The 25,617-nt window shown below is 36.7% G+C and overlaps 1 protein-coding gene and 1 pseudogene across 3 annotated transcripts in view; one reads left to right on the top strand and one right to left on the bottom strand.

Moving 5' to 3' along the window:
* Nucleotides 1-1,973: 1,973 nt before the first annotated feature.
* Nucleotides 1,974-25,617, bottom strand: part of LOC110591916 (cytochrome P450 20A1) — a 75,083-nt gene continuing 51,439 nt past the window's right edge. The window contains exons 7-13 of one of the 3 annotated variants that reach the window (XM_021702896.2): nucleotides 22,118-22,233; nucleotides 21,070-21,124; nucleotides 18,255-18,375; nucleotides 14,527-14,638; nucleotides 13,264-13,328; nucleotides 2,415-2,504; nucleotides 1,974-2,278 (exon numbers count right to left, since the gene is read on the bottom strand). In XM_021702896.2, coding sequence (XP_021558571.1) covers nucleotides 2,128-2,278; nucleotides 2,415-2,504; nucleotides 13,264-13,328; nucleotides 14,527-14,638; nucleotides 18,255-18,375; nucleotides 21,070-21,124; nucleotides 22,118-22,233 — 710 coding nt within the window. In that variant the 3' untranslated portion in view covers nucleotides 1,974-2,127. The remainder of the gene's footprint in view (nucleotides 2,279-2,414; nucleotides 2,505-13,263; nucleotides 13,329-14,526; nucleotides 14,639-18,254; nucleotides 18,376-21,069; nucleotides 21,125-22,117; nucleotides 22,234-25,617) is intronic. The other 2 variants (XM_044913384.1, XM_044913385.1) reach the window with 2 other exon arrangements.
* LOC110591917 lies at nucleotides 6,324-6,805 on the top strand (annotated as a pseudogene).

Here is a 25,617-nt window from a genome sequence, read left to right as displayed (position 1 = left end):
CAAAATCAGGTAAGAAATAGTTTTAAAAAACCCAAAAAGCTACAGAATTTAAGAGTCCTGCTTACAGTCAAGCTACAAGCCATTAGTGACACTGAGGCTACTTCAATTCCAGTCATTTGATAAATACTAAGGGCCAAGTAAGAACACCAGTGAATGGACTGACAGTATTTTTATTTTTAAAAAATCCTCTAGAAGATAATTTATGTGTAATGTTTTAAGTTGGTCACGTAACCATGGATAAAACGTGCTTATTTAGCTGATTCTCTTATTTTCCTCAATTCAAATCATTATTAGTAATTATACATTGGCTCATATATTGGCAATATGCCAATTCTCTCACTCTCTGGCTCAGCTGCCCTGTTTTTGCCTTGATCATTGCTGATCAGGTCTCACTTGCTTTAAAATTCCACTTATCTCATCTGATTTTACTGACACTTGGTTTACATATCAAGTGCCTACTCCTAACTTTCCACTGCCAGTTTCCAAACCAGTTAAGGTACTTGGATAACAAAGGAAGATGCTCTATATCCACAAAACCATACAAAATGATGGGAGGGAATTTAACAGTGTGCCTTTTTGGAAACAACGTGATGCTGGGAACTAAGAATACATTTCACTTACAGTTTTAGAATTTAAATTATTCCATAAATTAAATATTTTTGTCAGAAATAAAAGCTGCATCTAATTACTTAAATTCTGTCTTAATCACTCCTAACTAGTTCTAAAATGTTAGCTATCTGACCATAAACACAGCATAAAATAACTCAATAACTAGGGTACAAAGTGTGGAAGAGCCCTTGAAACTAAAATTACAAGAGGAATTCAGCAGTGTCAAAAATAAACCCACTTGCAAACAGTTATCATTTTTCTTCCTTTCCTCTCTATCTGCACTTGGCATTTCCTCAAGTTGTTGTCTTAAAAAAAAATTTTTTTTCAAGAACAATGTAACCAAAAAAAGTGAACTAAACTACAGTGCTATCAATAAAAAAGTATTAAATATAAAACTTATCAGTACTCAGTGTAAATTTTCAAAGACAGTTAAAAATATTTTTTAAATAGCCCCAATATTTCTTTGCTTATTAGTGAGGCTGACCCTTTTTTCTAAAAGTTGAATAGCTATTTCCCCTTCTAAAAGTTGTTTATTCATGTCTTTTGGCCATTTATCTATTATGTTTTCTTACCAATTTATTCAAACTATTTATATGTCATATGGATATCATCCTTGTCATATATTTTGCAATTTTTTTTTTAATGTGGTTTTGGTTTGTGGTTAGTGCTTTCTTGTTTCTTAATCATTAAGTTCATTATGTGACATAATATGACATAATAGTAACAAATTAGGAATTCAGTTTGTCCCACAAATGAGAATTGGTGAAGTAATATAGTGCTACTAAAATTTGCAGCAAAACAGAAGGAAAGACAAGCCTCAATCTTAGTTTGTTACTTAGAAGGAGCACTTCAAAACACATTCAGTCATTTCCAAATGACTCAGAACCATTTAAAATGATGAGCCTTGTATAAGTCATGAAATGAACACTATTATCTGGGAGGCATCAAAGTAAGCAAATACAAGGTGGGTTATTCAACCTAATAACAATGATTAAACATAAGCTAATTTATATTTAGAAAATAAAAATATTAGTCCAAGAAATAAAATTACCCAAGAAATAAAATTATGGGAAGTCCTTGTTTTCCCCCTTTGAAGTGATTTAAAGTATGAAAAGAAGTTAGGCTTATGTTTCCCTTTTATGAATATTCAGAAAACATGATTCCCCAAAGTGTGGAAAATAATGTCTCTCTTCAAGAATATTAGAGATCAAACTAAGAAAAATAAAATGAAGATAATGGCATAGAAAGTGATAAAACAAAAACCAAAATACAACAAAAAAAGAACGTGATAAAACAAAAATTAAAACAGAGAGCTTCCTGTTAAAATTATCATTATATTGATGCAATAAGTATGAATGTATTTCATGCATTAAGAAAGTCTGACATGCAAAAACCCAAATTTACATAATGAAGTACTAGTAGGTATTTATATTCCATAGTATTACTTGATTTATAAAAGGATTCAATACAGACTTTTTAAACCATCAATATCCTCAAGAAAGTTAAATGTATAAAATTTTAATATCTCTTTGAGACAGTGATCCAAGCTTCTTCCTTGGGTGATGTTACCAGTTCATACTTGGTTTCAATAAGTTGTCCCTCCACAGAAAGTAGGTGCAGCCTCCTCACCAATACACTCAGAAGTACTGTGGTCACCATATATGCAAACCTATCAGGAAGAAAGTTGACTGGTTACTAAAGATTAACAATTATGCTTTAATTATATAGACTGCTCATTCTCATCAGCAGTCATCATCAAAATTCTAAGTATAAAGTCTGGCATCTTTCCTTTCTCTATCACTCACCTCAATTCTGGGCATTCCTGTGCACCTGAGAATCCAAGCAAGGAGAAAGTTTTCATCATCGATTCATCATCAAACCGGTCTGGATCAAATCTAAAAAGAAGGTTTGGAGCAAATCACAACAGAGCTCCATTGGCATTTTGTATATTTGTACTATAAAAACATAGGTATATAATAAAGTCTGAAAAGTACTGAAAATAAAAACTGCTGTCACAATTATATTTTAATTTCACCTATTAGGGGCAGCTCAGTTGGTAAAAGCGTCTGACTCTTGATTTCGGCTCAGGTCATGATCTCAGGGTCATGGGATTGAGCCCTGTGTCAGGCTCTGCGCTCAGCAGGGAGTCTGCTTGAGATTTTCTCCCTCCCTTTCCCTCTGCCCTGAGGGATAGGGCACAGTCCCGGCACAGGCACACACATTCTCTCTCTAAAATAAATAAATAAAAATCTTTAATAAGTTTTACCTATTATGTTCTCAACCTATTAAACATATATTTAGGTTCTTTCACTAAATGTATTATTTCTAAACAATAGATACAGAATACATTTCTCTGGAACCAGCAAGGAATGAAACTGTGACATGGGTGTGCATCATTTTATGAGCTATAAGGATAAATCATACAAAATCACATAATGAATATTTAAATTTAAGAGTGTTCAAAATATCTGTTACATGAGACCATCTCATCAATATGCAAAGCATTTTATACTGCCTCTTCAATTAAAATGTATTTCCTAAAACTGGATATACCAGACTTAAAATTATATTCATCAATTATATTATATCCAGACTTACTAGTAAGTGAGGGAAATGAAGAGGCTAAGAGGGTTTTTCTTATTGTACAGAATTTCACTCTGTAAAAAGTCACTGGTGAAATGGGATATATAGAAACAACAAAAACGCACCCACTATGGAACATAAAAATTCCTCTCAAAAAAAATGTTAGGGACGCTTGGGTGGCCCAGTCAGTTAAGCATCTCCCTCTGGCTCAGGTCATGATCCCAGGGTCCTGGGATCAAGTCCCGAATCGGGACTCAGTGGGGAGCCTGCTTCTCCCTCTGCCTGCCGTTCTCTCCCATTCTCTCTCTGACAAATAAGTAAATAAAATCTTAAAAAAAAAAAAACCAATGTTAAAAGACCTAAACCGTGCTATGAGAAAAAAAAAGAATTCTACTTCATTTTCTTTTGAAAAAGTGTAAATTACCTTTTATTACTGGAATATACTAGACTCACATTATAGTCCACAAAAAATTGTATCAAATAATTTTCCTTTTAAGTTTTTATTTCTTTATTTAAGTAATCTCTGGGGCACCTGGCTGGCTCATCTGGCGGAGCATGCAGCTCTTGATCTCAAGGTCATGAGTTCAAGCCCCACGTTGCAAGTAGAGCTTACTTAAAATAAAGTAAATAAAATAGGATTTTTAAAAATTAAATAATCTTGGGGCTCCTGGGTGGCTCAGCTGGTTGAGCATCCAACTCTTGGTTTCACCTCAGGTCATGATCTCATGGTTCCTGGGATCAGGCCCTGTGTCAGGCTCCATGCTCAGCAGGGAGTCTGCTTGGGAGTCTTTCTCTCCCTCTGCTCCTCTCCCAAAAAAAAAAAAAAAAACAACTTTTTTTTTTTTAAAGATTTTATTTACTTATTTATTTGAGAGAGAGCAAAAGCGATCACAGAGGAAGAGGGTTCAGCAGACTCGCCGCTGAGCAGAGAGCCTGATGTGCGGCTCGATCCCAGGACCCTGAGATCATGACCTGAGCCGAAGGCAGATGCCCAACTGACTGAGCCACCCAGGCGCCCCTAAATAAATAAATCTTAAAAAAAAAATTAAGTAGGGTGCCTGAGTGGCTCAGTTGGTTAGGCGACTGCCTTCGGCTCAGGTCATGATCCTGGAGTCCCGGGATCGAGTCCCGCATCGGGCTCCCTGCTCAGCGGGGAGTCCTCTTCTCCCTCTGACCCTCCCCCCTCTCATGGGCTCTCTCTCATTCTCTCTCTCTCAAATAAATAAATAAAATCTTCAAAAAAAAAAAAATTAAGTAATCGCTACACCCAAAGTGGGGCTTAAGCTCACAACCCTAAGATCAAGAGTCACACGTTCTTCTGACTGAGCCAGCCAGGCGCCCCAATCAGCTTTTCCTTTTATCAACTATCTTGAAAATTGAGACCCTAAATTTTACCCAAAGATATCTATGTATTTTTAGATTGAACAAGAATCAAACTTGGGGTGCCTGGGTGGTGCAGTTGGTTAAGCATCTGCCTTCAGCTTAGGTCATAATCTCAGGGTCCTGGGATCAGGCCCTACATCAGGCTCCCTGCTTAGCAGGGAGGCTGCTTCGTCCTCCCCATTTGCCTGCCACTCCCCCTGCTTGTTCTCTTTCAAATAAATAAATGAAATCTTAAAAAAAAAAAAAGAATCAAACTTAATTTTTCCAATTATTTTGTAAAACACCTCACAATTGGGGTGCCTGGGTGGCTCAGTCGGTTAAGTGTCTGACTCTTGGTTTTGACTCAGGTCATGATCTCCTGGTCATTGGATTGAGCCCCATGTTGGGCTCTATGTTCAGTGTGCCGTCTGCTTCAGATTCCATGTTGGGCTCTGTGCTGAGTGCAGATTCTTCTTCCCTCCCCTCCAGCCCCTCCCTACCTCATATAAATAAGATATATTTTTTAAGATTTTATTTATTTGAGAGAGAAAGAAAGAGAGCAAGAATGAGAGAGCGAGCACGAGTCGGGGGAGGGACAAAGGAAAAGCAGTCTCCCCACCGAGCAGGAAGCCGGATGCTGGACTTAATCCCAGGACCCCGGGGTCATGATCTCAGCCGAAGGCAGACATTTAACTGACTGAGCCACCTAGGCATCCCTAAACAAGATCTTTAAAAACAACAACAACAACAAAAATCCCACAAAAAACCTCACAATTTTAAGGATTAAGAATAAAATGAAAGCCAAACTAAAAGCAGTTTCATCCTAAATACTGAGGGATTTTGTTTTTTCAGCTTTACTAAGTATATTTGACAAATAAAATTGTAATATATTTAAAGTATACAATAGGATGATTTGATATACATACACACTGTGAAAGGACCCACTCTCGTTAATTAGCACATCTACCACATTATAGAGTTATTATTTTGTGTCTGTGTGATGAGAACACTTAATTTCTACTCTCTTAGCAAATCTCAGTTATGCAATACAGTATTAGCACACATGGTCACCATGTTATACATGAGATCCACTGACCTTACTCATCTTATAATTGAAAATTTGTACGCTTTTACTAGCAGCTCCCTATTCCCCCTACCCCTACCCCCAGCCCTGGCAAGGACCATTCTACTCTCTGTTTCTATGTGTTTGACTTTTTTTTTCTTCTCCCAGATTACAAATATAAGTGCTACAATGCAGTTCTCTGTCTGGCTCTTTTCACTTAGCATAATGCTCTCCCATGTTGTGCAAATAGCAGGACTTCCTTCTTTTTTATGGTTCAATAATATTCCACTATATAGACAGATAGGTAGATAGATAGATGATATAGATATATGTATATGTATATAGACACACACACAGACACACACACAAAAACACACACATATATAGTGGAATATTCACTTCTTTATCCGTTTAACACCTGTTGGGACATCTATTATCAAAAGGACAAGAGATGGGCGCCTGGGTGGCTCAGTCGTTAAGCGTCTGCCTTCGGCTCAGGTCATGATCCCAGGGTCCTGGGATCGAGTCCCACATCGGGTTCCCTGCTCTGCGGGAAGCCTGCTTCTCCCTCTCCCACTCCCCCTGCTTGTGTTCCTGCTCTCGCTATGTCTCTCTCTGTCAAAAGAATAAATAAAATCTTTAAAAAAAAAGGACAAGAGATGACAGCCTTTTGGCCGGAACTGCCATCTTCCAGTAATTCACCAAAATGACCAACACAAAGGGAAAGAGGAGAGGTACCTGCTATATGTTCTCTAGGCCTTTTAGAAAACATGGAGTTGTTCCTTTGGCCACATACATGCGAATCTATAAGAAAGATGATATTGTGGACATCAAGGGAATGGGCACTGTTCAAAAAGGAATGCCCCACAAATGTTACCATGGCAAAACTGGAAGAGTCGACAATGTTACTCAGCATGCTGTTGGTATTGTTGTAAACAAACAAGTTAAGGACAAGATTCTTGCCAAGAGAATCAATGTACACATTGAGCATACTAAACACTCAAGGGCAGAGATAGCTTCCGGAAGCGTGTGAAGGAAAATGATCAGAAAAAGAAGGAAGCCAAAGAGAAAGGTACCTGGGTTCAACTGAAGCACCAGCCTGCCCCACCCAGAGAAGCACACTTGGTGAGAACCAATGGAAAGGAACCTGAACTGCTGGAACCCATTCCCTATGAATTCATGGCATGATAAATGTAAAGAAAATAAAAGACCTCAAGATTGTAAAAATGTTTCTCTTAATTGAGTAGAAGTGTGGTGTCCTTTCCCCCAAAAAAATATTTAAAGCAAACTTTGTGTCCTAAAAAAAAAAAAAATAGACAAGAGATGACAAATGCTGGCAAGGATGTGGATAAAGCAATCTACATTAATGCAATCTCTATCAAAATACCATCAACTTTTTTCAAAGAAATGGAACAAATAATCCTAAAATTTGTATGGAACAAGAAAAGACCCTGAATAGACAGAGGAATGTTGAAAAAGAAAAGCAAAGCTGGTGGCATCACAATTCCAGACCTCAAGCTCTATTACAAAGCTGTAATCATCAAGACAGTATGGTACTGGCACAAAAACAGACACATAGATCAATGGAACAGAATAGAGAGCCCAGAAATGGACCCTCAACTCTATGGTCAACTAATCTTCGACAAAGCAGGAAAGAATGTCCAGTGGAAAAAAGACAGTCTCTTCAACAGATGGTCTTGGGAAAACTGGACAGCCACATGCAGAAGAATGAAACTGGACCATTTCCTTACACCACACACAAAAATAGACTCAAAATGGTTGAAAGACCTAAATGTGAGACAGGAGTCCATCAAAATCCTTGAGGAGAACACAGGCAGCAACCTCTTCGACCTCAGCTGCAGCAACTTCTTAGAAACATCGCCAAAGGCAAGGGAAGCAAGGGCAAAAATGAACTATTGGGATTTGATCAAGATTAAAAGCTTTTGCACAGCAAAGGAAACAGTCAACAAAACCAAAAGACAACCTACAGCATGGGAGAAGATATTTGCAAATGACATATCAGATAAAGGGCTAGTATCCAAAATCTATAAAGAACTTATCAAACTCAACACCCAAAGAACAAATGATCCAATCAAGAAATGGGCAGAAGACATGAACAGACATTTCTGCAAAGAAGACATCCAAATGGCCAACAGACACATGAAAAAGTGCTCAACATCGCTCGGCATCAGGGAAATCCAAATCAAAACCTCAATGAGATACCACCTCACACCAGTCAGAATGGCTAAAATGAACAAGTCAGGAAACGACAGATGTTGGAGGGGATGCAGAGAAAGGGGAACCCTCCTACACTGTTGGTGGGAATGCAAGCTGGTGCAGCCACTCTGGAAAACAGTATGGAGGTTCCTCAAAAACTTGAAAATAGAGCTACCGTACGACCCAGCAATTGCACTACTGGGTATTTACCCCAAAGATACAAATGTAGTGATCCAAAGGGGTACATGCACCCCGATGTTTATAGCAGCAATGTCCACAATAGCCAAACTGTGGAAAGAGCCAAGATGTCCATCGACAGATGAATGCATAAAGAAGATATGGCATATATATACAATGGATATTATGCAGCCATCAGAAGGAATGAAATCTTGCCATTTGCAATGACGTGGATGGAAATGGAGGGTATTATGCTGAGCGAAATAAGTCAATCAGAGAAAGACATGTATCATATGATCTCACTGATATGAGGAATTCTTAATCTCAGGAAACAAACTGAGGGTTGCTGGAGTGGAGGGTGGGGTGGGAGGGATGGGGTGACTGGGTGATAGACACTGGGGAGGGTATGTGCTCTGGTGAGCGCTGTGAATTGTGTAAGACTGATGAATCACAGACCTGTACCTCTGAAACAAATAATACATTATATGTTAAAAAAAAAGAAGATAGTAGGAAAGGAAAAATGAAGGGGGGGAAATCGGAAGGGGAGACGAACCATGAGAGACTATAGACTCTGAGAAACAAACTGAAGGTTCTAGAGGGGAGGGGGTGGGGGGGATGGGTTAACCTGGTGATGCGTATTAAAGAGGGCACGTATTGAATGGAGCACTGGGTGTTATACGCAAACAATGAATCATGGAACACTACATCAAAAACTAATGATGTAATGTATGGTGATTAATATAACATAATAAAATAAAATTTTTTTTAAAAAAGGGAACTCTTGTATACTACTGGTCTGAATGTAAATTGGTGCAGCCACAAGGGAAATAGTATGGAGATTCCTCAAGAAATTAAAAACAAAATTACCGTATGATCCAACAATGCCACTTCTGCATATATATTCAAAGGAAACAGTGTCATTATCTTGAAGAGATACCTGTACTCTCATGTTTATTGCAGTATTATTGGGCCCTAAAAAAAAAGGAAATCCTGATATTTGCACAACATGGATGAATCTGAGCGGAAATCATAAGCCCGCCACTTAACCAATGAAGCCACCCAGGCAGCCTGGTATACCTTTCTATTTATATTTGTCACCCTCAATTTCTTTCATCAGTGTCTTATAGTTTTCAGACTATAGGTCCTTTACTCAGTTAAATTTATTCCTAGGTTTTGGAGGTTTTTTGTGTAATTTTAAATGGGACTGTTTTCTTAATTTCTCTTTCTCCTAGTTTGTTATCAGTATACAGAAATGCTACAGATTTCTGTATAATAATTTTGTATCCTGAAACTTTACTGAATTCATTTATTAGTTCTAATAGTTCTTTGATGGAGTGTTTAGGGTTTTCCATATATATCACGTCATGTGGAAATAGTGACAATTTTACTTCTTCCTTACCAATTTGGATGCCTTTTATTTCTTTTTCTTATCTGATTGCTGTGGCTAGGACTTCCAGTACTATGTTGAATAAAAGTGATGAGACTGAACATCTCTGTCTTGTTCTTGATCTTAGAGGGAAAGTTTCAGCTTTTCACCACTGAGGATGATGTTGGCTGTGGGTTTGTCATATATGGCCTTTATTATGTTGAGTTATGTTGTTTGGCTATTTGAGGTCTTTTATCATATCATACAAATCTTAGGATTATCTGTTCTAGTTCTGTGTAAAATACCATTGGTATTTTGATAGGGATTGTACTTCGTTAATGTGGAAGCAGTCAAATCCCTTCCTGAGAAAGACTGGAAGATGGGCATTTGCCTGCACCCTTGGGATTAACCTTGGCGGCTAGCCACAGTAAATACCTGCATGCTTATTAACAAGTACTTCTTTGTTTGCTATTGTCCTATGGTACTTATGAATACAAACCCCCTGGCTATCAGAGTTAGGTAATTTGGGGCATGTCCCTCAGATAGCAGCTATAAAATTGAGGCACTAGATGTGTACACAAGGGAGAGGCCTATGGCTTGGTTTTATTTTTGGAGTGAATTGGGTGCAGGTCATGCCCACTGGCTCCTGCAGGCTTCAGGGAGGATCATGGCCATTACATGGAGATGTGTGCTTATTAGAAGCTGGACCCTCAGGCAGCAGCTTCTAAAATATGCAGTCAACCTCCTTCCAGGAAAAGAGTCTTTGCGTGCTACCTCTTTGCTGAGCCCTGGGAGAAAAGCCAGAGGAAATGTTTGTGTTCCCATCACACACTATTAAGAACTACTTCTTTGTTTTCTATAAGCCTGTGGGACTCATGAACACATGCCTTGGTGGCTTTCAGAACTAAGTGTTTTGCAAATCCGTATCTTCAGTGGGAGTCTTCAATCTGGGGCAGTAACTGTGCAGTCCAAACTCTTCAATTCTCAGGGAGAAGCTGGCAGTTGGGGGTTCCCTCCTGATTATATGGCACTGTGCTGGGAGCGGGTTTATTGTGAGTATTTTCTTATTTTCCCAATGTGTAGAAGTCACTCAGCTAGTTTCTGGATTTCTCTCAGAGGGAACTGCTCCATGCATAGCAACACTGAGTGTGCCCAGGAGAGGAGGGAAATTCAGGAGGCTGCTATGTCACCATCTTGGTCCTAGTCCATTCTGAGGTTTTTGATATTTGCCCTCCTCCTTTTCAGTGGAGAATTTTGTATTAGTCTGGTTTTTAAAGTTGATAATATTTCATAATTTAGAGTAATATTTACATTATTGTGTATTTAAATCATAGAACTTGACCCAGGTTTTCTTGCTCTGAAACACAGCCAATATGGTAATAGTTATAATGTATTTTTATGATTTCTTTTTTTTTTAGATTTATTTATTTGAGAGAGAGAGAGAAAGAGAGAGAGTGTGAGCAGGGGGAGGGGCAAAGGGAGAGGGAGAGAATTTCAAGCAGACAACCCACTGAGTGCGGAGCCTGAAACAGGGCTCAAACTCACAACCCTGAGATCATAACTTGAACCAACTTCAAGAGTTGGACACTTAACCGACTGAGCCACCCAGGAGCCCCTCTATCATTTCTTTATAAATAAATCATATCCAGACATTTTTTCTATAGGGAGAATACCTATAGTTAATAGTTTATGTCAGTTACTCACTCAAAAAGAAAACTTCTAAAAACCGTTAACGAAATACCACCACATATCTATTAGAACTAAAATAAAAAGCTGATAGTAGTCAGTGCTAATGAGGCTGCAGAGAAGATGAATCTCTCAAACACTGCTGGTGAGAATCTCTGAAAAACAGCCTGGCAATTTCTTGCAAAACTAAACATGCACTAACCATATAACCCAGCAATTGCATCCTTGGGCATTTATTACAAAGAAATGAAATCCTGGGGCACCTGGGTGGCTCAGTTGTTAAGCGTCTGCCTTTGGCTCAGGTCATGATACCACGGTCCTGGGATCAAGCCCTACATCAGGCTCCCTGCTCACCAAGAAGCCTGCTTCTCCCTCTCCCACTCCCCCTGCTAGTGTTCCTGCTTTCACTGTGTCTCTCTCTGTCAAATAAATAAATAAAATCTTAAAAAAAAAAAAAAAGAAAGAAAAGGAAATCCTATGTTCACACAAAAACCCTTACATGAATGTTCATAGCAGCTTCATTACCAAAACAACCCAAATGTTCTCCAGTGGGTGAAAGGTTGAAAAACCCTGGTATATCCATATTAATAGAATACTATGCAGCTATAAAATGGTATGAATCATACTATGTTGACCTCAAGAGCATTTAGTTTAGTGAAAAAAGTTAATCTTGTCATCCTTGTCTGTGTGACAGTTATATTTAAACAGTAATTAATCAATTGTCTCTACAGGGTCTAACTATCTCAGTTTACGTACATTTTTGTTAGTGTGAATTGTCTCTCAAGGGGGAGGTGCCCATTTCAGAAAGTTTTCATTATGACAAAACATTATGACTAACATTTCCTAAATCTGATTATATTTGATTCCTGAAAATTATTGCCACATTTTAGCATATATATATATATTTTTTTTAAGATTTTATTTATTTATCTGAGAGAGACAGAATGAGAGACAGAGAGCATGAGAGGGAGGAGGGTCAGAGGGAGAAGCAGACTCCCTGCCGAGCAGGGAGCCCGATGCGGGACTCGATCCTGGGACTCCAGGATCATGACCTGAGCCGAAGGCAGTCGCTTAACCAACTGAGCCACCCAGGTACCCAGCATACATATTTTTTTAATATTTTCAATTTGTAACCTAGATTCTCTGTTTTGAGGGAAGGAACAGTGTCAAAAGTTCCAGCAAATTTCTTATATTTTTCACATTACATTTCAAATTTATCAAAAATTTGGCATTTTCCACATGCTAATTTTTTAAATAATTTTAAAATTGGAAATATTACTTTTTCTAAATTATAAGCATAAATTTTTCTACCAATGTATATCTTCAATTTTGTTATAAGTCATCTGAAATATAAAATTTACTTTTTACTTATAGCAAATTTTGAAGGATTGCTATTTCATTTAATAGATTTCTTTTAATATCATTATAATATTAAAAACTGAAATGATAAGAACACTTAATAAACCCCTCATTATACTCCAGAAATAGGTACAAATACTTCAACCATGCCACCAACCCTGTCCCACTGCACTTCACACAGCTGTATCTTTTTTAAAGATTTTATTTTTAAGTAAATTCAACACCCAACGTGCGGCTCAAACCTACAACCCCAAGATCAAGAGCTGCATGTTCCAGTGACTGAGCCAGCCAGGCACCCCTACACACCTGTCTTAACCCCAATCAACTCAATATATAACCTTCTACCAGGGCAATAAATCTGAACCTATTTCTTTAAGGTAAATTTTACTTGATGCCTATCTTCTAGGCAAACAGTAGCAGCTTTGTTCTTCACCTTTTCCTTCCCCTGCCATTCTCACATATAACACATATAGAGACAACATATACTTTCTGAATTTGACTAAAGAGATTAATAATCAAGACCAACGGCAGGAAAACAAAGAAATTCCAAAAGAAAACCCAATTACCAACAAAAGAATTCCAAAATTCTATTGAAATTAAAGAACAGTTGTAGAGATTAAATAGATCTTAGGATAGAAGTGATAATAGAAGAGACAAAGAGTAGCAGATAGCAGATTCATGAAAGAAAGAGTAGTGAACAGAAGATACCAAAGAGAAGGCAGTGGCTTGCTTATATCATTGTCACATATTAAATTTTCTCCTCAAAACTTAGAAAAGGAATGCAAAACACACAAACACATACAAATCAATAATCACAAAGATAAAGATAGATATTTCATACTTGTGTGGTGATGGCCAAGTACTGGGATCCTGAAGTACCACACCAAGAGCATAAAGAACAAGGGTCTGCAAAAAAATTACTCTAGTTAGTCAAGGCCTAACAGAGACAAAATGACTGCCAAAAAGCCAACTCATCCTAAATGCTCTTTTAATATAGATGAGAATAAAATAAAAACAGGAAATAATAATACACAGGTCATTATTTTGATGATTTTACAGCAGAGAAGGCCTCCCTAAGCATGTCAAAATCTGGCAGTCATAAAGGAATAACAGACTTAACTATGAAAATTTAAAACCTGCATCCAGTAAAAACAAAACACACCAAAATCACCAGTAAAAGATAAATAATAGGAAAAATATGTTTTCCATATAACTGACTGTTAGTATGTACAATATACAAAAAGACGTATAAGCTCACTAGAAAGAAGTGAGTTACAAGCACATAATTCACAAAAGAAGAAATACAAACTGATAAATATGTACAAAAAGCTGCTCAATCTCTCCAATGATCAGGGAAAAGCAAATTAAAATAATGAGACAGTATTTCATAAGAAATATATATAAAAATCATAAATCCAGAAGTAGTGAGAATATGGAGAGAAATAGCATTCTCATACACTGTCGCTGAAAATATAAATTGCCTCTTAGAGGGCAATTTAAATTTAACATAAATAGCACTTTGACCCCAAAACTCTATTTCTAAGGCTCTACTCAATACCTATATAAGTATATAATTTGTAATAACAAAAAAATTAATGTAATCTAAATTTCCATCAATGGAGACTGCTTAAATAAACTGTAACACACTCATGTGATGGAATACTATATATCCATTAAAAATAATGAGTTGAAAAAAAAAATGAGTTGGATCTGTATCAAGTACTAGTTGTACTAATAAGTAATAACCACACCTAATGAAAAAAGCAAATTAATGAATGATATATGAACAGCAACTTTTCACATATAAATTCAGTTTTTAAAATACACGTGTATATACACATACAGAGTAATATATATACATAGAAAAAGACCTATAAAAATACACAGTAAAGTATTAACAGTAGTACATGCGAAGAAGGGAGCCTTTCTTTTATATTGCTTATACCCTAAAACAGCATATATTATTCTCATTTAAAATAACTATGTCTTTGATTTAATAATAGGTATCATTTATTAGACATTTTAGACAATACAATTCAAAACCACACGCTAAAAGAGTTGAAAAGAATAACTGAATGAGTTAAGTATACCGAATGTTTCCTACCTCTCTAGGAATAATAAATTTGTCAATCTTTCCTTCAACATCTTGAAGGCGGGCAGAAACTGGGGTCAGTTTGGCAGTCCGAACAGTTTCACAAAGTACTTGCCGACAATATCTGTTTTAAAAAGTTTTTTTACAGTTCTTAACTCTGGGAAAGGCAATTTGAAATGTACATACATTTTTAACAACTTTAATAACCTTTCTAATTGGAAATAGTCACATCATAATTCTAATTTGCTTGAAAATAAGTTATATATTAGAGGTATATAAAGTCCAGGTAGGTATAAATTTAAACAAATAAAAACAACTTTAAAAGTACCAGAAGAAAACTCAAAACAGTATTTGTATAATTTTTAAGTAGAAAAGTCCTTTATTGTTAATAAATTTTAAAAATTTTAATAAAGAACTTTCCTACTCAAAAGTTATAAAAATACCGACACAATGACAGAAACCATAAAGAAAAATACACGTAATCCAACTATGGAAAATTTGTTTGCATATTTAAAAAAATATTAGGCGTACATCACAATAAGAATAAAAGCTAAAATGTACTGAAATCTTACCAAAAGCCAGTTCTATTAAATACTTTCTATGTAGTATCTCATTTAATCCTTATAAGAACCTCAGGGATGCTATTATTATTCTAATTTTATAGATTTTTAGAAATAAGGCAATTGTTTAAGATCACATAGCAGGGAAGTGGTATCAACAGGATTCAAACCCAGGTCTACCTTACTCCATAGCCCGTAATCATAAATACTAAACTACTGTATATATCATTAAAAAACAATCCCATTTCTAGGACTTTATTAATAGCAACAACTGGAAATATTTAAAAAATGCCAAGCATAGGACTGTTGATTGTTTATAATATTTTAAAAGCAACAAAAACAAAAAAGGAAAATCCTTCCTTTCCTCTTTGAACCACTATTTATTGGGTACCTACCTACTACATTAGATGCACCGTGTTAGATACTGAACTACAACAGTGAATAAGACAGATACCCACAAAGGGATTCAAGGTCTACTTGGCAGGGAAAGCGAGAGAGGTAGGGCCAGCAAGGGTAACAATTTAAAAAGCACAGTAAGTGTTATGATAAAGGCAGGTCAGGATTTTGGAGAACATACGGCAGGAGCACATAACTAAAGAAAGGACTTTGCAGAGAAATAAGCACTTTAGGCTGAGACCTGCAGAAAAAACTGGAGCTAGGTAGAAGAGAAAGGAAGAATCTAGACAAAGGAGTAGTCTGCAAAAGCCAAGAGATGAGAAAGAGTACTATAGCTTTGAAGAAACAAAAGAATTTCAGTATAGCTAAAACTAAGGTATGAAGAGGCACAAATAACAAGAGATAAGGTGGGAAAGGAATATAAGGCCCAGCTCTTGAAATGCCTCCTAAGCCATGTTGATGAGTTTAAATTTTATCTTAAGGGCAACCAGAGATCACTGAAAGATTTTAAATTGGGGAGTCATCTGCCCAGATGTTGACTCCTCAGGTATAGAAAGATTACTAGTACAGTGATTCTCAACATTAGAATTAGAACATATTGGAATCATCTATGAAGCTTTTGAAAACTTCTGATGCCCAAAGACTGTTGATTTGGAATTGGTCCTCGGTTATCTTTATGGTTAAAACACCCAAAGTGTTTACTGTGTGCAGTCACAGGCTCCAGTAGCAATTTGAAGACTGGATTAGAAGGCTGCAAGATCCAAGGCTGCTGAAATATCCCAGGCAAGCTGATGGTCTGAATAGTGGGGACAATAAAAAGAACTAAAATTAAACTTCCAGGGACGCCTGGGTGGCTCAGTCGTTTAAGCATCTGCCTTCGGCTCAGGTCATGATCCCAGGGTCCTGGGATCGAGTCCTGCATCAGGCTCCCTGCACAGTGGGGAGCCTGCTTCTCCCTCTGCCTGCCTCTCCCCCTGCTTGTGCCCTCTCTCTCTCTCTTTCTCTGACAGATAAATAAAATCTTTTTTTTTAATAGATAAATAAAATCTTTAAAAACAACAACAACAACAACAACAAACTTCCAACTAAAAGTTATTTGGAAAGTCAAATCAACAGAACTTAATCACTGAGTGTAGTAGAGTTATACATATAAGAATACTGTCCACAAAATATTTAGAGAAAAGATGGAATTTACAGAAGAATTATATTTTTTTTATATTTTAAAACATTTGAAATTTTTTACTTTGAATATATATGTATATAGGCATAGAAAAAATCTGGAAAAATAGTAAAGATAGTTAACAACTATCATCTCTTTAGGATATATTTACAAAAAACCTTCACCTTCTACTTCATACACTTCTGTATTATAAAAACTTCAAAGAACAAGTATTACTTCTAAAATGAAAAATAGTTATATTCAAGGTAATAAACAAAACTTCCAAGATTTTGAAGAATTTGTAACAGAAGTCTCCTTATCTTCTTTTCTGTAATTAAAAGAGGCTCCAAAGTAGGGTTGGTTGCCTGCTGTCCAGGCTCAGACTTCCAACACCCTAAGCAGTCACAGTTGTTATTTTAAAAAATCCTTTTAGAGTGCCTGAGTGGCTCAGTCGGTTAAGCGTCTGGCTCATGTCATGATCCCGGGGTCCTGGGATCAAGTCCTGCATCAGGCTCCCTGCTCAGCAGGGAATCTGCTTCTCCCTCTCCCTCCCCTGCTCTCTCTTTCTCTCTCTGTTCAAATAAATCAATAAAATCTTTAAAAAAAATAAAGAGAAAAAAATCTTTTTAATTAAGGTTATTATCTACATATAAAAATTCATCTATTTTACTTGTATAATGTGATGAATTTTAGTAATTGTGTATAATTGTGTTACCACAACCACCATCAAGATACAGAACAGTTCCCTCACCCTAAAAACTTTTCTCATTCCCCCTGCTAGTTGATCCCCTCCCCATTCCTGGCCCCAGACAACCACTGATCCCCTTTCTACCACAACAGTTTTGCCTCTTCTAGAATTTCACCTTAAGGAAATTATATTGTATGCAGTCTTTGTGTTTGACTTCTTTCACTTAACATAATGACATTTAACCACATTGTTGTATATATTGATAAGATATTATCTTTTACCACTTGATAATATTCCATGGTACAGATATAACACAATTGGTTTATCTGTTCACTCTGATGAACATCTGGGCTGTTTCCAGCTTTTTGCTATCATGAATAATATTGCTATGAACATTTGCATAAAGGACTCTGTGTGGACATATTTTTTCACTTCTCTTGGGTAAATACCTTGGAGAATTTCTGGGTTGTATGGTAAGTGTATGTTTAGCTGCCACACTGTTTTCCAACAGGTCTGTACAATTTTGCATTTCCATCAACAAGATATGAGTGCTTTACTTACTTGAACATCACTGATACTATTTTATATAGTCTAATGTAAAGGTTTCCCAAAACTACCTTATTATTTTACTTATTTATCTGACACAGAGAGAGAGCACAAGCAGGGGGAATGGAGAGGGAGAAGCAGGTTCCCCACTAAGCAAGGAGCCCGATGAGGGGCCCCATCCCAACCTGAGCCAAAGGCAGAGATGCTTAACCAACTACCTTATGATTTTAAAGAGCAAATTAAATTATCTAATAAAATCTGTATGTAAACATTTTAAGTCCTTTAAAAATATGTACCTTTCCTAGATATTATCATTAGCTTTAAATAAGATAGTTAAACCAACTCAAATTTACCTGTTAATGATATCCTCTTCTTTTTATTGTATTCTTACCTGAGCTGCTCGATTTTCTCTGGAGTAATAGGATCCTTCCCCAAAACTTGGTCTATCTCTTCATAAAGTTTTTTCTGAACCTCTTCAGAGGTGGTTAAAAAACAGATTGCCCAGGTGCACACTAAGTAAAAATTTACATTCGTAACAATGAAAATAGCTAATTGATAGTTTGGGTGCAGAATAAGATAAAACATACTATTTTTTTCTTGTGTTTTCTTTCTGATATGGAAGACACATAAATGCTACCAAAAAAATACCACGATTATTCACAGGATTTGTACCTCATTGAACATAACATGAATATTTATAGAATACTCCTAAAGAGATCTGCAATTGCTTTCTTAAAACTGGCAAGTAACTGAAGACAAAAATGCATTTTATTTTCAGTAAAATAGTAATGATAATAAATAAACTTCATTATCTGAAGGAGTGTTAAATGTTGGTAACTGTAATGGATTGTCTAGTTCACCCAACCCTGTGTAATAAAAATACTGATTTATTAGTTCCTTCAGGAGACCTAATGAAATGATTCATACAAATCAGAGTAGCAGGAGATTTACCTATAAATCAATATTCTAAATTTTTACTTGTAATGGTAGATACACTGGTTCAGGAATTGGTATTGGTTATTGCTTAGGACAATAGTTCTCTAAAATCACCTGGGAACTGGTTGATGGCACAACCCCACATTCACAGACTCTGATTCAATAGGTTTAGGGTGGAGTCCAGGCATCTGTACTTCCAACAAATACCACAATTATTTTGATGAACACCAAGATTGGAAGATCACTGAACTTACAGGCTTACTTTTGCTTAAAATGGCTTATAGATTATACTCACTGAGGAAATGAAAAGGTAAGAAAATTACATGATGAACATAAAACAGAGAAAATAAGAGAAGTTATATTTCCTGTAGAAATCCACTGGGATTATAATTATTCAAAGAATGGAACTATCCAGATACCTTCCAGATACTAGTACCTCTTACCCTAGATTATGCTTGAGATGACTCTATCTATACTACTTTCTTCTGTGTCAACCACTTTTAAAAATGTATTTAGTAATTTCTACTTCTACTTATTAATGATCTCCTTCTTGAGCTAAGGACTGACTTAAATTTGTCTCAGTTACTTTTTTTTTAATGTTTGCCTAATTCACGTATCCAATTCTTATGCCTAGAAAGGACATAATTCATTTTCTGTACTAAATGGTATTATCAATAAAATTAATACCTACCTGGTACTCAACTTTTTTTTATAATTTATTCATATTCAGAGTTTATAAAAAGGCACATGAGTAACTGCCTGTCCTTAAGTTTTTCCTACGTATACTTCTTTATTAGGGCTTTTGAATGAACTATAGAATTTCTGCTTCACAAGTGATATGAAAACTTGTGCAGACAGTGTACAATATGTACATGTTTGTAATATTACAAAATACAGTAATATAAAATATTGAAAGATTTACTACAAGGATATGCACACAGTAGGCACTCATAAACCCTGCTTCACCATATTATCACTTAAAATTAACATAACTATATGGTTTAATAATCTCAAACATTGGTTCTTTTGTAGAACTCTGAAGTATGACTGAGCATAGCTTAAAAATAATATTTTAAGTCATGAACATTCTTTAATCATGATACTGAACCAAAGACACAACTGCAGATTTGAGAATACCTTGGAGGTCATCTAGACCTAAACTGTTATTTTAGAAAAGGAAAAAAATGCAGAGGCAACTATCTTGCTCAAGGCTAATAAGTAGCAGAGGATTAAAGTTTCCTGCCTATCTTGACTCTCAAAAAAATTCAGAGGTACCTTAAAAAATAACTAACCCATATACAAAGAAACAGTGACAGTCTGAAATCCTCCCTAAAAGCTGCAATAATATTAAAATATTAAACCAACTTTGGAAATGGTCACTTTTTTGCTCTGTATCCAGAGCACAACTGCTTCAGATTTTCTGAAGGTCTTTAGCAAAGATATAGTTTAATAATGTAGTAAATTTTTTAAAAAACAAGGTAAGCACTCTTTAAAGAAGTTCAATACATTATTTTTGACACATACACACCCAGATCCCATTTAACCTATAATACCTGGACATCTCTAGATGTCAAAAATTTTATAAAGAAGAAAAACTTATGGGAAGTTTACATTTTTAATCGCTGTTTTTAAACAGAAAGAGTTGTAAATGAAATCCTTCAAATGATCATAAATTTCTTCTATTTCAAACTGATGTTTGATACTTCCTTTAGCATTTTATATTAGTTTATTTTTATAAACATACACAAGTTTTTATAAATACCATATGAATGAATGGTACTCTGCTAAACTAAAAAGCAGTAAGGAAACTTAGAAACATATCACACATTTTAGAATTTTAAATAAAAATCACCTTCGATTCCACCAAGAGAGGAGTTCTTTTAAATTGTGATTTCTGTGGCCTATATCCTCTGTTGGTAGACCTTAATAATAGCAAACTGGATTGGAGTCAAAGTGAAAAGCCGCAGCAGGAAATTGAAAAGCTCACTGCTCTGGTTGGAAAGGTGTCAATAACAGTTCATTTTAAAGGCACTAACTAGAATTCACAATCCATAAACCGTGTCAAGAAATTTATGGCAATGTTCAGAGGTGGCATAGAGCACCTGGAGTTAAGAAAAAAAAAAACGGTAGTTGTGTGAATCAAGCCTTTCAAACAAGAATAAAAAAGAAAAGAGAAGGGAAATTATAAAGAGGTCTTGCAAACAATGTTTCCTTTATTTTAGCCACGTATATTTTATAATCTATCTCAAAAAGAAATCAATTATACTTACATTTTGCAGTTATTACACAACTGGCCAGAGAAAATATCATACTGTCTTCAAGGATCTAGGAGAGAAAACTAAGTTTAGAAAGTGTAAAATATAAGGTGACCTGTATTAGACCCTATCAAAATAACCTATAGTATAGAATTAGGGTCAAGGAAAGGAAAAATGAATATTATTTCTTTATAATGTTTTCACTTAAAAAAATCGAATGTAAAAACCAACCTAAATACTGCATTGCCTTTTGGATGCAATAAACATTTATTGGTAGTTCTCACTGGCTCATGCTTTGTGTTTTTTTTTAAAGATTTTATTTATTTATTTGAGAGAGAGAGAGAATGAGAGACAGAGAGCATGAGAGGGAGGAGGGTCAGAGGGAGAAGCAGACTCCCTGCTGAGCAGGGAGCCCGATGCGGGACTCAATCCCGGGACTCCAGGATCATGACCTGAGCCGAAGGCAGTCGCCCAACCAACTGAGCCACCCAGGCGCCCTGCTTTGTTTTTGCAAACAAACTGCCTCTGTGCTATCTTTCTGGCTTGGCCTGGTGCGGCAACAAAGCCTCAGGAACAGTGGAGAAGAGGCTGCCACTATCCTTGGAGCCTTATTCAATTCTGCACCTACACACATCCAGAAACCCATTCTGTCTATGAAGACTCACATGTGTAGAGTGGGCAGAAGGTTCCTATAATGAACCACAGGTGTGGTAATAATGGCTCCACTCTTGTCCTTTGCCTGACAACACCACAAACACAGTGGTATGTTGGGGCTGACCGAGCACTTTGGGAACAAGCCAAGCTGCCAACCTAGTCAGGTGAGTCCTCCTCTTTTATGATCAGAGAATTTTGATTCAACATTTGCTTACACAATATTAAATAATATACAGCTGCTTCAAAGAGCTAAATAACAAGAGACTAAATACCTGTACTATTTACAGATGATGTACAATAAAACAGAAGCCATTGAATTTTGGGAGTGCATCTGGATTAAAGTGAATACAAAGCACACTATACATGTGTGATTATTGTTTACATGATAAACATTTAACAATTACATCACCTGTTGGTCATTAAGGTTCCCATGTACTAAGGAGTCAATGAAAATATGTTGACCGAAGTTTCCTCCTTTTCGTTCTTTTATGATTTTCTTTAAAATAGATTCCAGTTGTCTAAGGGCTAAGAGAAGAAATACAAAAAAGATTTTAGAATATAAGCATTTGTAAAAATTGAACATTTTTTAATATTTCTGTACAATGTTGCTATGTGCAGAATAAAACTTTCCAAAAAAAGAGTTGTAACCAACAATTTTTCAAAGCTAATTTATGTTTAAATTCATCAATTTTATTTTCCTTTTTTGCTAAATTTTACATACAAAAAGCTGTAAATACCATCTATGTACAATTTAAGGAATAATTACAAAGCAAATACCCATAATATCACCACCCAGGTCAAGAACGGGAACTAACGCCAACACCTTGAAGGCCTCCACACACATAAACATCTCTCCTGATACTACCTACTTCCCTTCTAAAGTCTGTCCTCTTTTTTTTTTTTTTTAAGATTTTATTTATTTATTATGTGAGAGAGAGACAGAGAATGCGAGAGAGCACAAGGAGTGGAGAGGGAGAAGCAGGCTTCCCGCAGAGCAGGGAGGCCGATGTGGGGCTCGATCTCAGGACCCTGATCAAACACTATCCAGGTGTTAAGATTTTCATTTAGATCTTGGGATTCCATGCCCTCTTGGACCCCATACTTTCCCCCACTTTCCTGCCTGCTCATTCTCAGTCTCCTTTCAATGATTCCTTCTCATCTCTCCTATTTCTTAATGAGAGAATGCCTAAGGTCAGGAGTCAGTTTTTGGACCTCTTTTTTTTTTTTTTGCTGATGCACTATTCTTTTTTTTATTCTTATGTTATGTTAATCACCATACATTACATCATTAGTTTTTGATGGGATGTTCCATGATTCATTGTTTGCGTATAACACCCAGTGCTCCATTCAATATGTGCCCTCTTTAATACCCATCACCAGGCTAACTCATCCCCCCACCCCGCTCCCATCTAGAACCCTCAGTTTGTTTCTCAGAGTCCATAGTCTCTCATGGTTCTTCACCCCCTCTGCCTTCTCCCCCTTCATTTTTCCCGTCCGGTTAACTTCTTCTTTTTTTTTTTAACAGATATTGCATTATTTGTTTCAGAGGTACAGGTCTGTGATTCATCAGACTTACACAAATCACAGCGCTCACCATAGCACATACCCTCCCCAATGTCTATCACCCAGCAACCCCATCCCTCCCACACCCCACCACTCCAGCAACCCTCAGTTTCTATCCTGAGATTAAGAATTCCTCATATCAGTGAGATCATATGATACATGTCTTTCTCTGATTGACTTATTTCGCTCAGCATAATACCCTTTAGTTCCATCCATGTCATTGCAAATGGCAAGATTTCATTCCTTCTGATGGCTGCATAATATTCCACTGTATATATATACCACATCTTTTTTTTTTTTTTTAAAGATTTAATTTATTTATTTGACAGAGAGAGACACAGCGAGAGAGGAGTACCAGCAGGGGGAGGGGGAGAGGGAGAAGCAGGCTCCCCGCAGAGCAGGGAGCCCGATGTGGGACTTGATCCCAGGACCCTGGGATCATGACCTGAGCCGAAGGCAGTCGCTTAACCGACTGAGCCACCCAGGCGCCCTATATACCACATCTTTATCCATTCATCTGTTGATGGACATCTTGGCGCTTTCCATAGTTTGGCTATTGTGGACATTGCTGCTATAAACATCAGGGTACACACACCCCTTTGGATCCCTACATTTGTATCTTTGGGGTAAATACCCAGTAGTGCAATTGCTGGGTCGTACGGTAGCTCTATTTTCAACTTTCTGAGGAACCTCCATACCGTTTTCCAGAGTGGCTGCACCAGCTTGCATTCCCACCAACAGTGTAGGAGGGTTCCCCTTTCTCTGCATCCCCGCCAACATCTATCGTTTCCTGACTTGTTCATTTTAGACATTCTGACTGGTGTGAGGTGGTATCTCATTGAACTTTTGATTTGGATTTCCCTGATGCCGAGCGATGCTGAGCACTTTTTCATGTGTCTGTTGGCCATTTGGATGTCTTCTTTGGAAAAATGTCTGTTCATGTCTTCTGCCCATTTCTTGATTGGATCATTTGTTCTTTGGGTGTTGAGTTTGATAAGTTCTTTATAGATTTTGGATACTAGCCCTTTATCTGATATGTCATTTGCAAATATCTTCTCCCATGCTGTCAGTTGTCTTTTGGTTTTGTTGACTGTTTCTTTTGCTGTACAAAAGCTTTTTATCTTGATCAAGTCCCAATCATTTTTGCCCTTGCTTCCCTTACCTTTGGCAACGTTTCTAGGAAAAAGTTGCTGCGGCTGAGGTCAAAGAGTTGTTCTCCTCAAGGATTTTGATGGACTCCTGTCTAACAGTTATGTCTTTCAACCATTTTGAGTCTATTTTTGTGTGTGGTGTAAGGAAATGGTCCAGTTTCATTCTTCTGCATGTGGCTGTCCAATTTTCCCAACACCATTTTTTGAAGAGACTGTCTTTTTTCCACTGGATATTCTTTCTTGCTTTGTTGAAGATTAGTTGACCGTAGAGTTGAGGGTCCATTTCTGGGCTCTCTATTCTGTTCCACTGGTCTATGTGTCTGTTTTTGTGCCAGTACCATACTGTCTTGATGACGACAGCTTTGTAATAGAGCTTGAGGTCCGGAATTGTGATGCCACCAGCTTTGCTTTTCTTTTTAAACATTCCTCTGGCTATTCGGGGTCTTTTCTGGTTCCATACAAATTTTAGGATTATTTGTTCCATTTCTTTGAAAAAAGTGGATGGTATTTTGATAGGGATTGCAATGAATGTGTAGATTGCTCTAGGTAGCATTGACATCTTCACAATATTTGTTCTTCCAGTCCATGAGAATGGAACATTTTTCCATTTCTTTGTGTCTTCCTTAATTTCTTTCATGAGTATTTTATACTTTTCTGAGTACAGATTCTTTGCCTCTTTGGTTAGATTTATTCCTAGGTATCTTGTGGTTTCGGGTACAATTGTAAATGGGATCGACTCCTTAATTTCTCTTTCTACTGTCTTGTTGGTGTATAGGAATGCCACTGATTTCTGTGCATTGATTTTATATCCTGCCACTTTACTGAATTCCTGTATGAGTTCTAGCAGTTTTGGAGTGGAGTCCTTTGGGTTTTCCACATAAAGTATCACATCATCTGCAAAGAGTGAGAGTTTGACTTCTTCTTTGCTGATTTGGAAGCCTTTTATTTCTTTCCGTTGTCTGATTGCTGTGGCTAGGACTTCTAATACTATGTTGAATAGCAGTGGTGATAGGGGACATCCCTGCCGTGTTCCTGACCTTAGGGAGAAAGCTCTCAGTTCCTCCCTGTTGAGAATGATATTCGCTGTGGGTTTTTCATAGATGGCTTTTATGATATTGAGGTATGTACCCTCTATCCCTATACTCTGAGGAGTTTTCATCAAGAAAGGATGCTGTACTTTGTCAAATGCTTTTTT

Source organism: Neomonachus schauinslandi, chromosome 3, assembly GCF_002201575.2.
Source record: "Neomonachus schauinslandi chromosome 3, ASM220157v2, whole genome shotgun sequence".
Classification (NCBI taxonomy): Eukaryota; Metazoa; Chordata; class Mammalia; order Carnivora; family Phocidae; genus Neomonachus; species Neomonachus schauinslandi.
The sequence above is the reverse complement of the archived record's forward strand: the minus strand, read 5'-3'. Positions and strand labels throughout refer to the sequence as shown.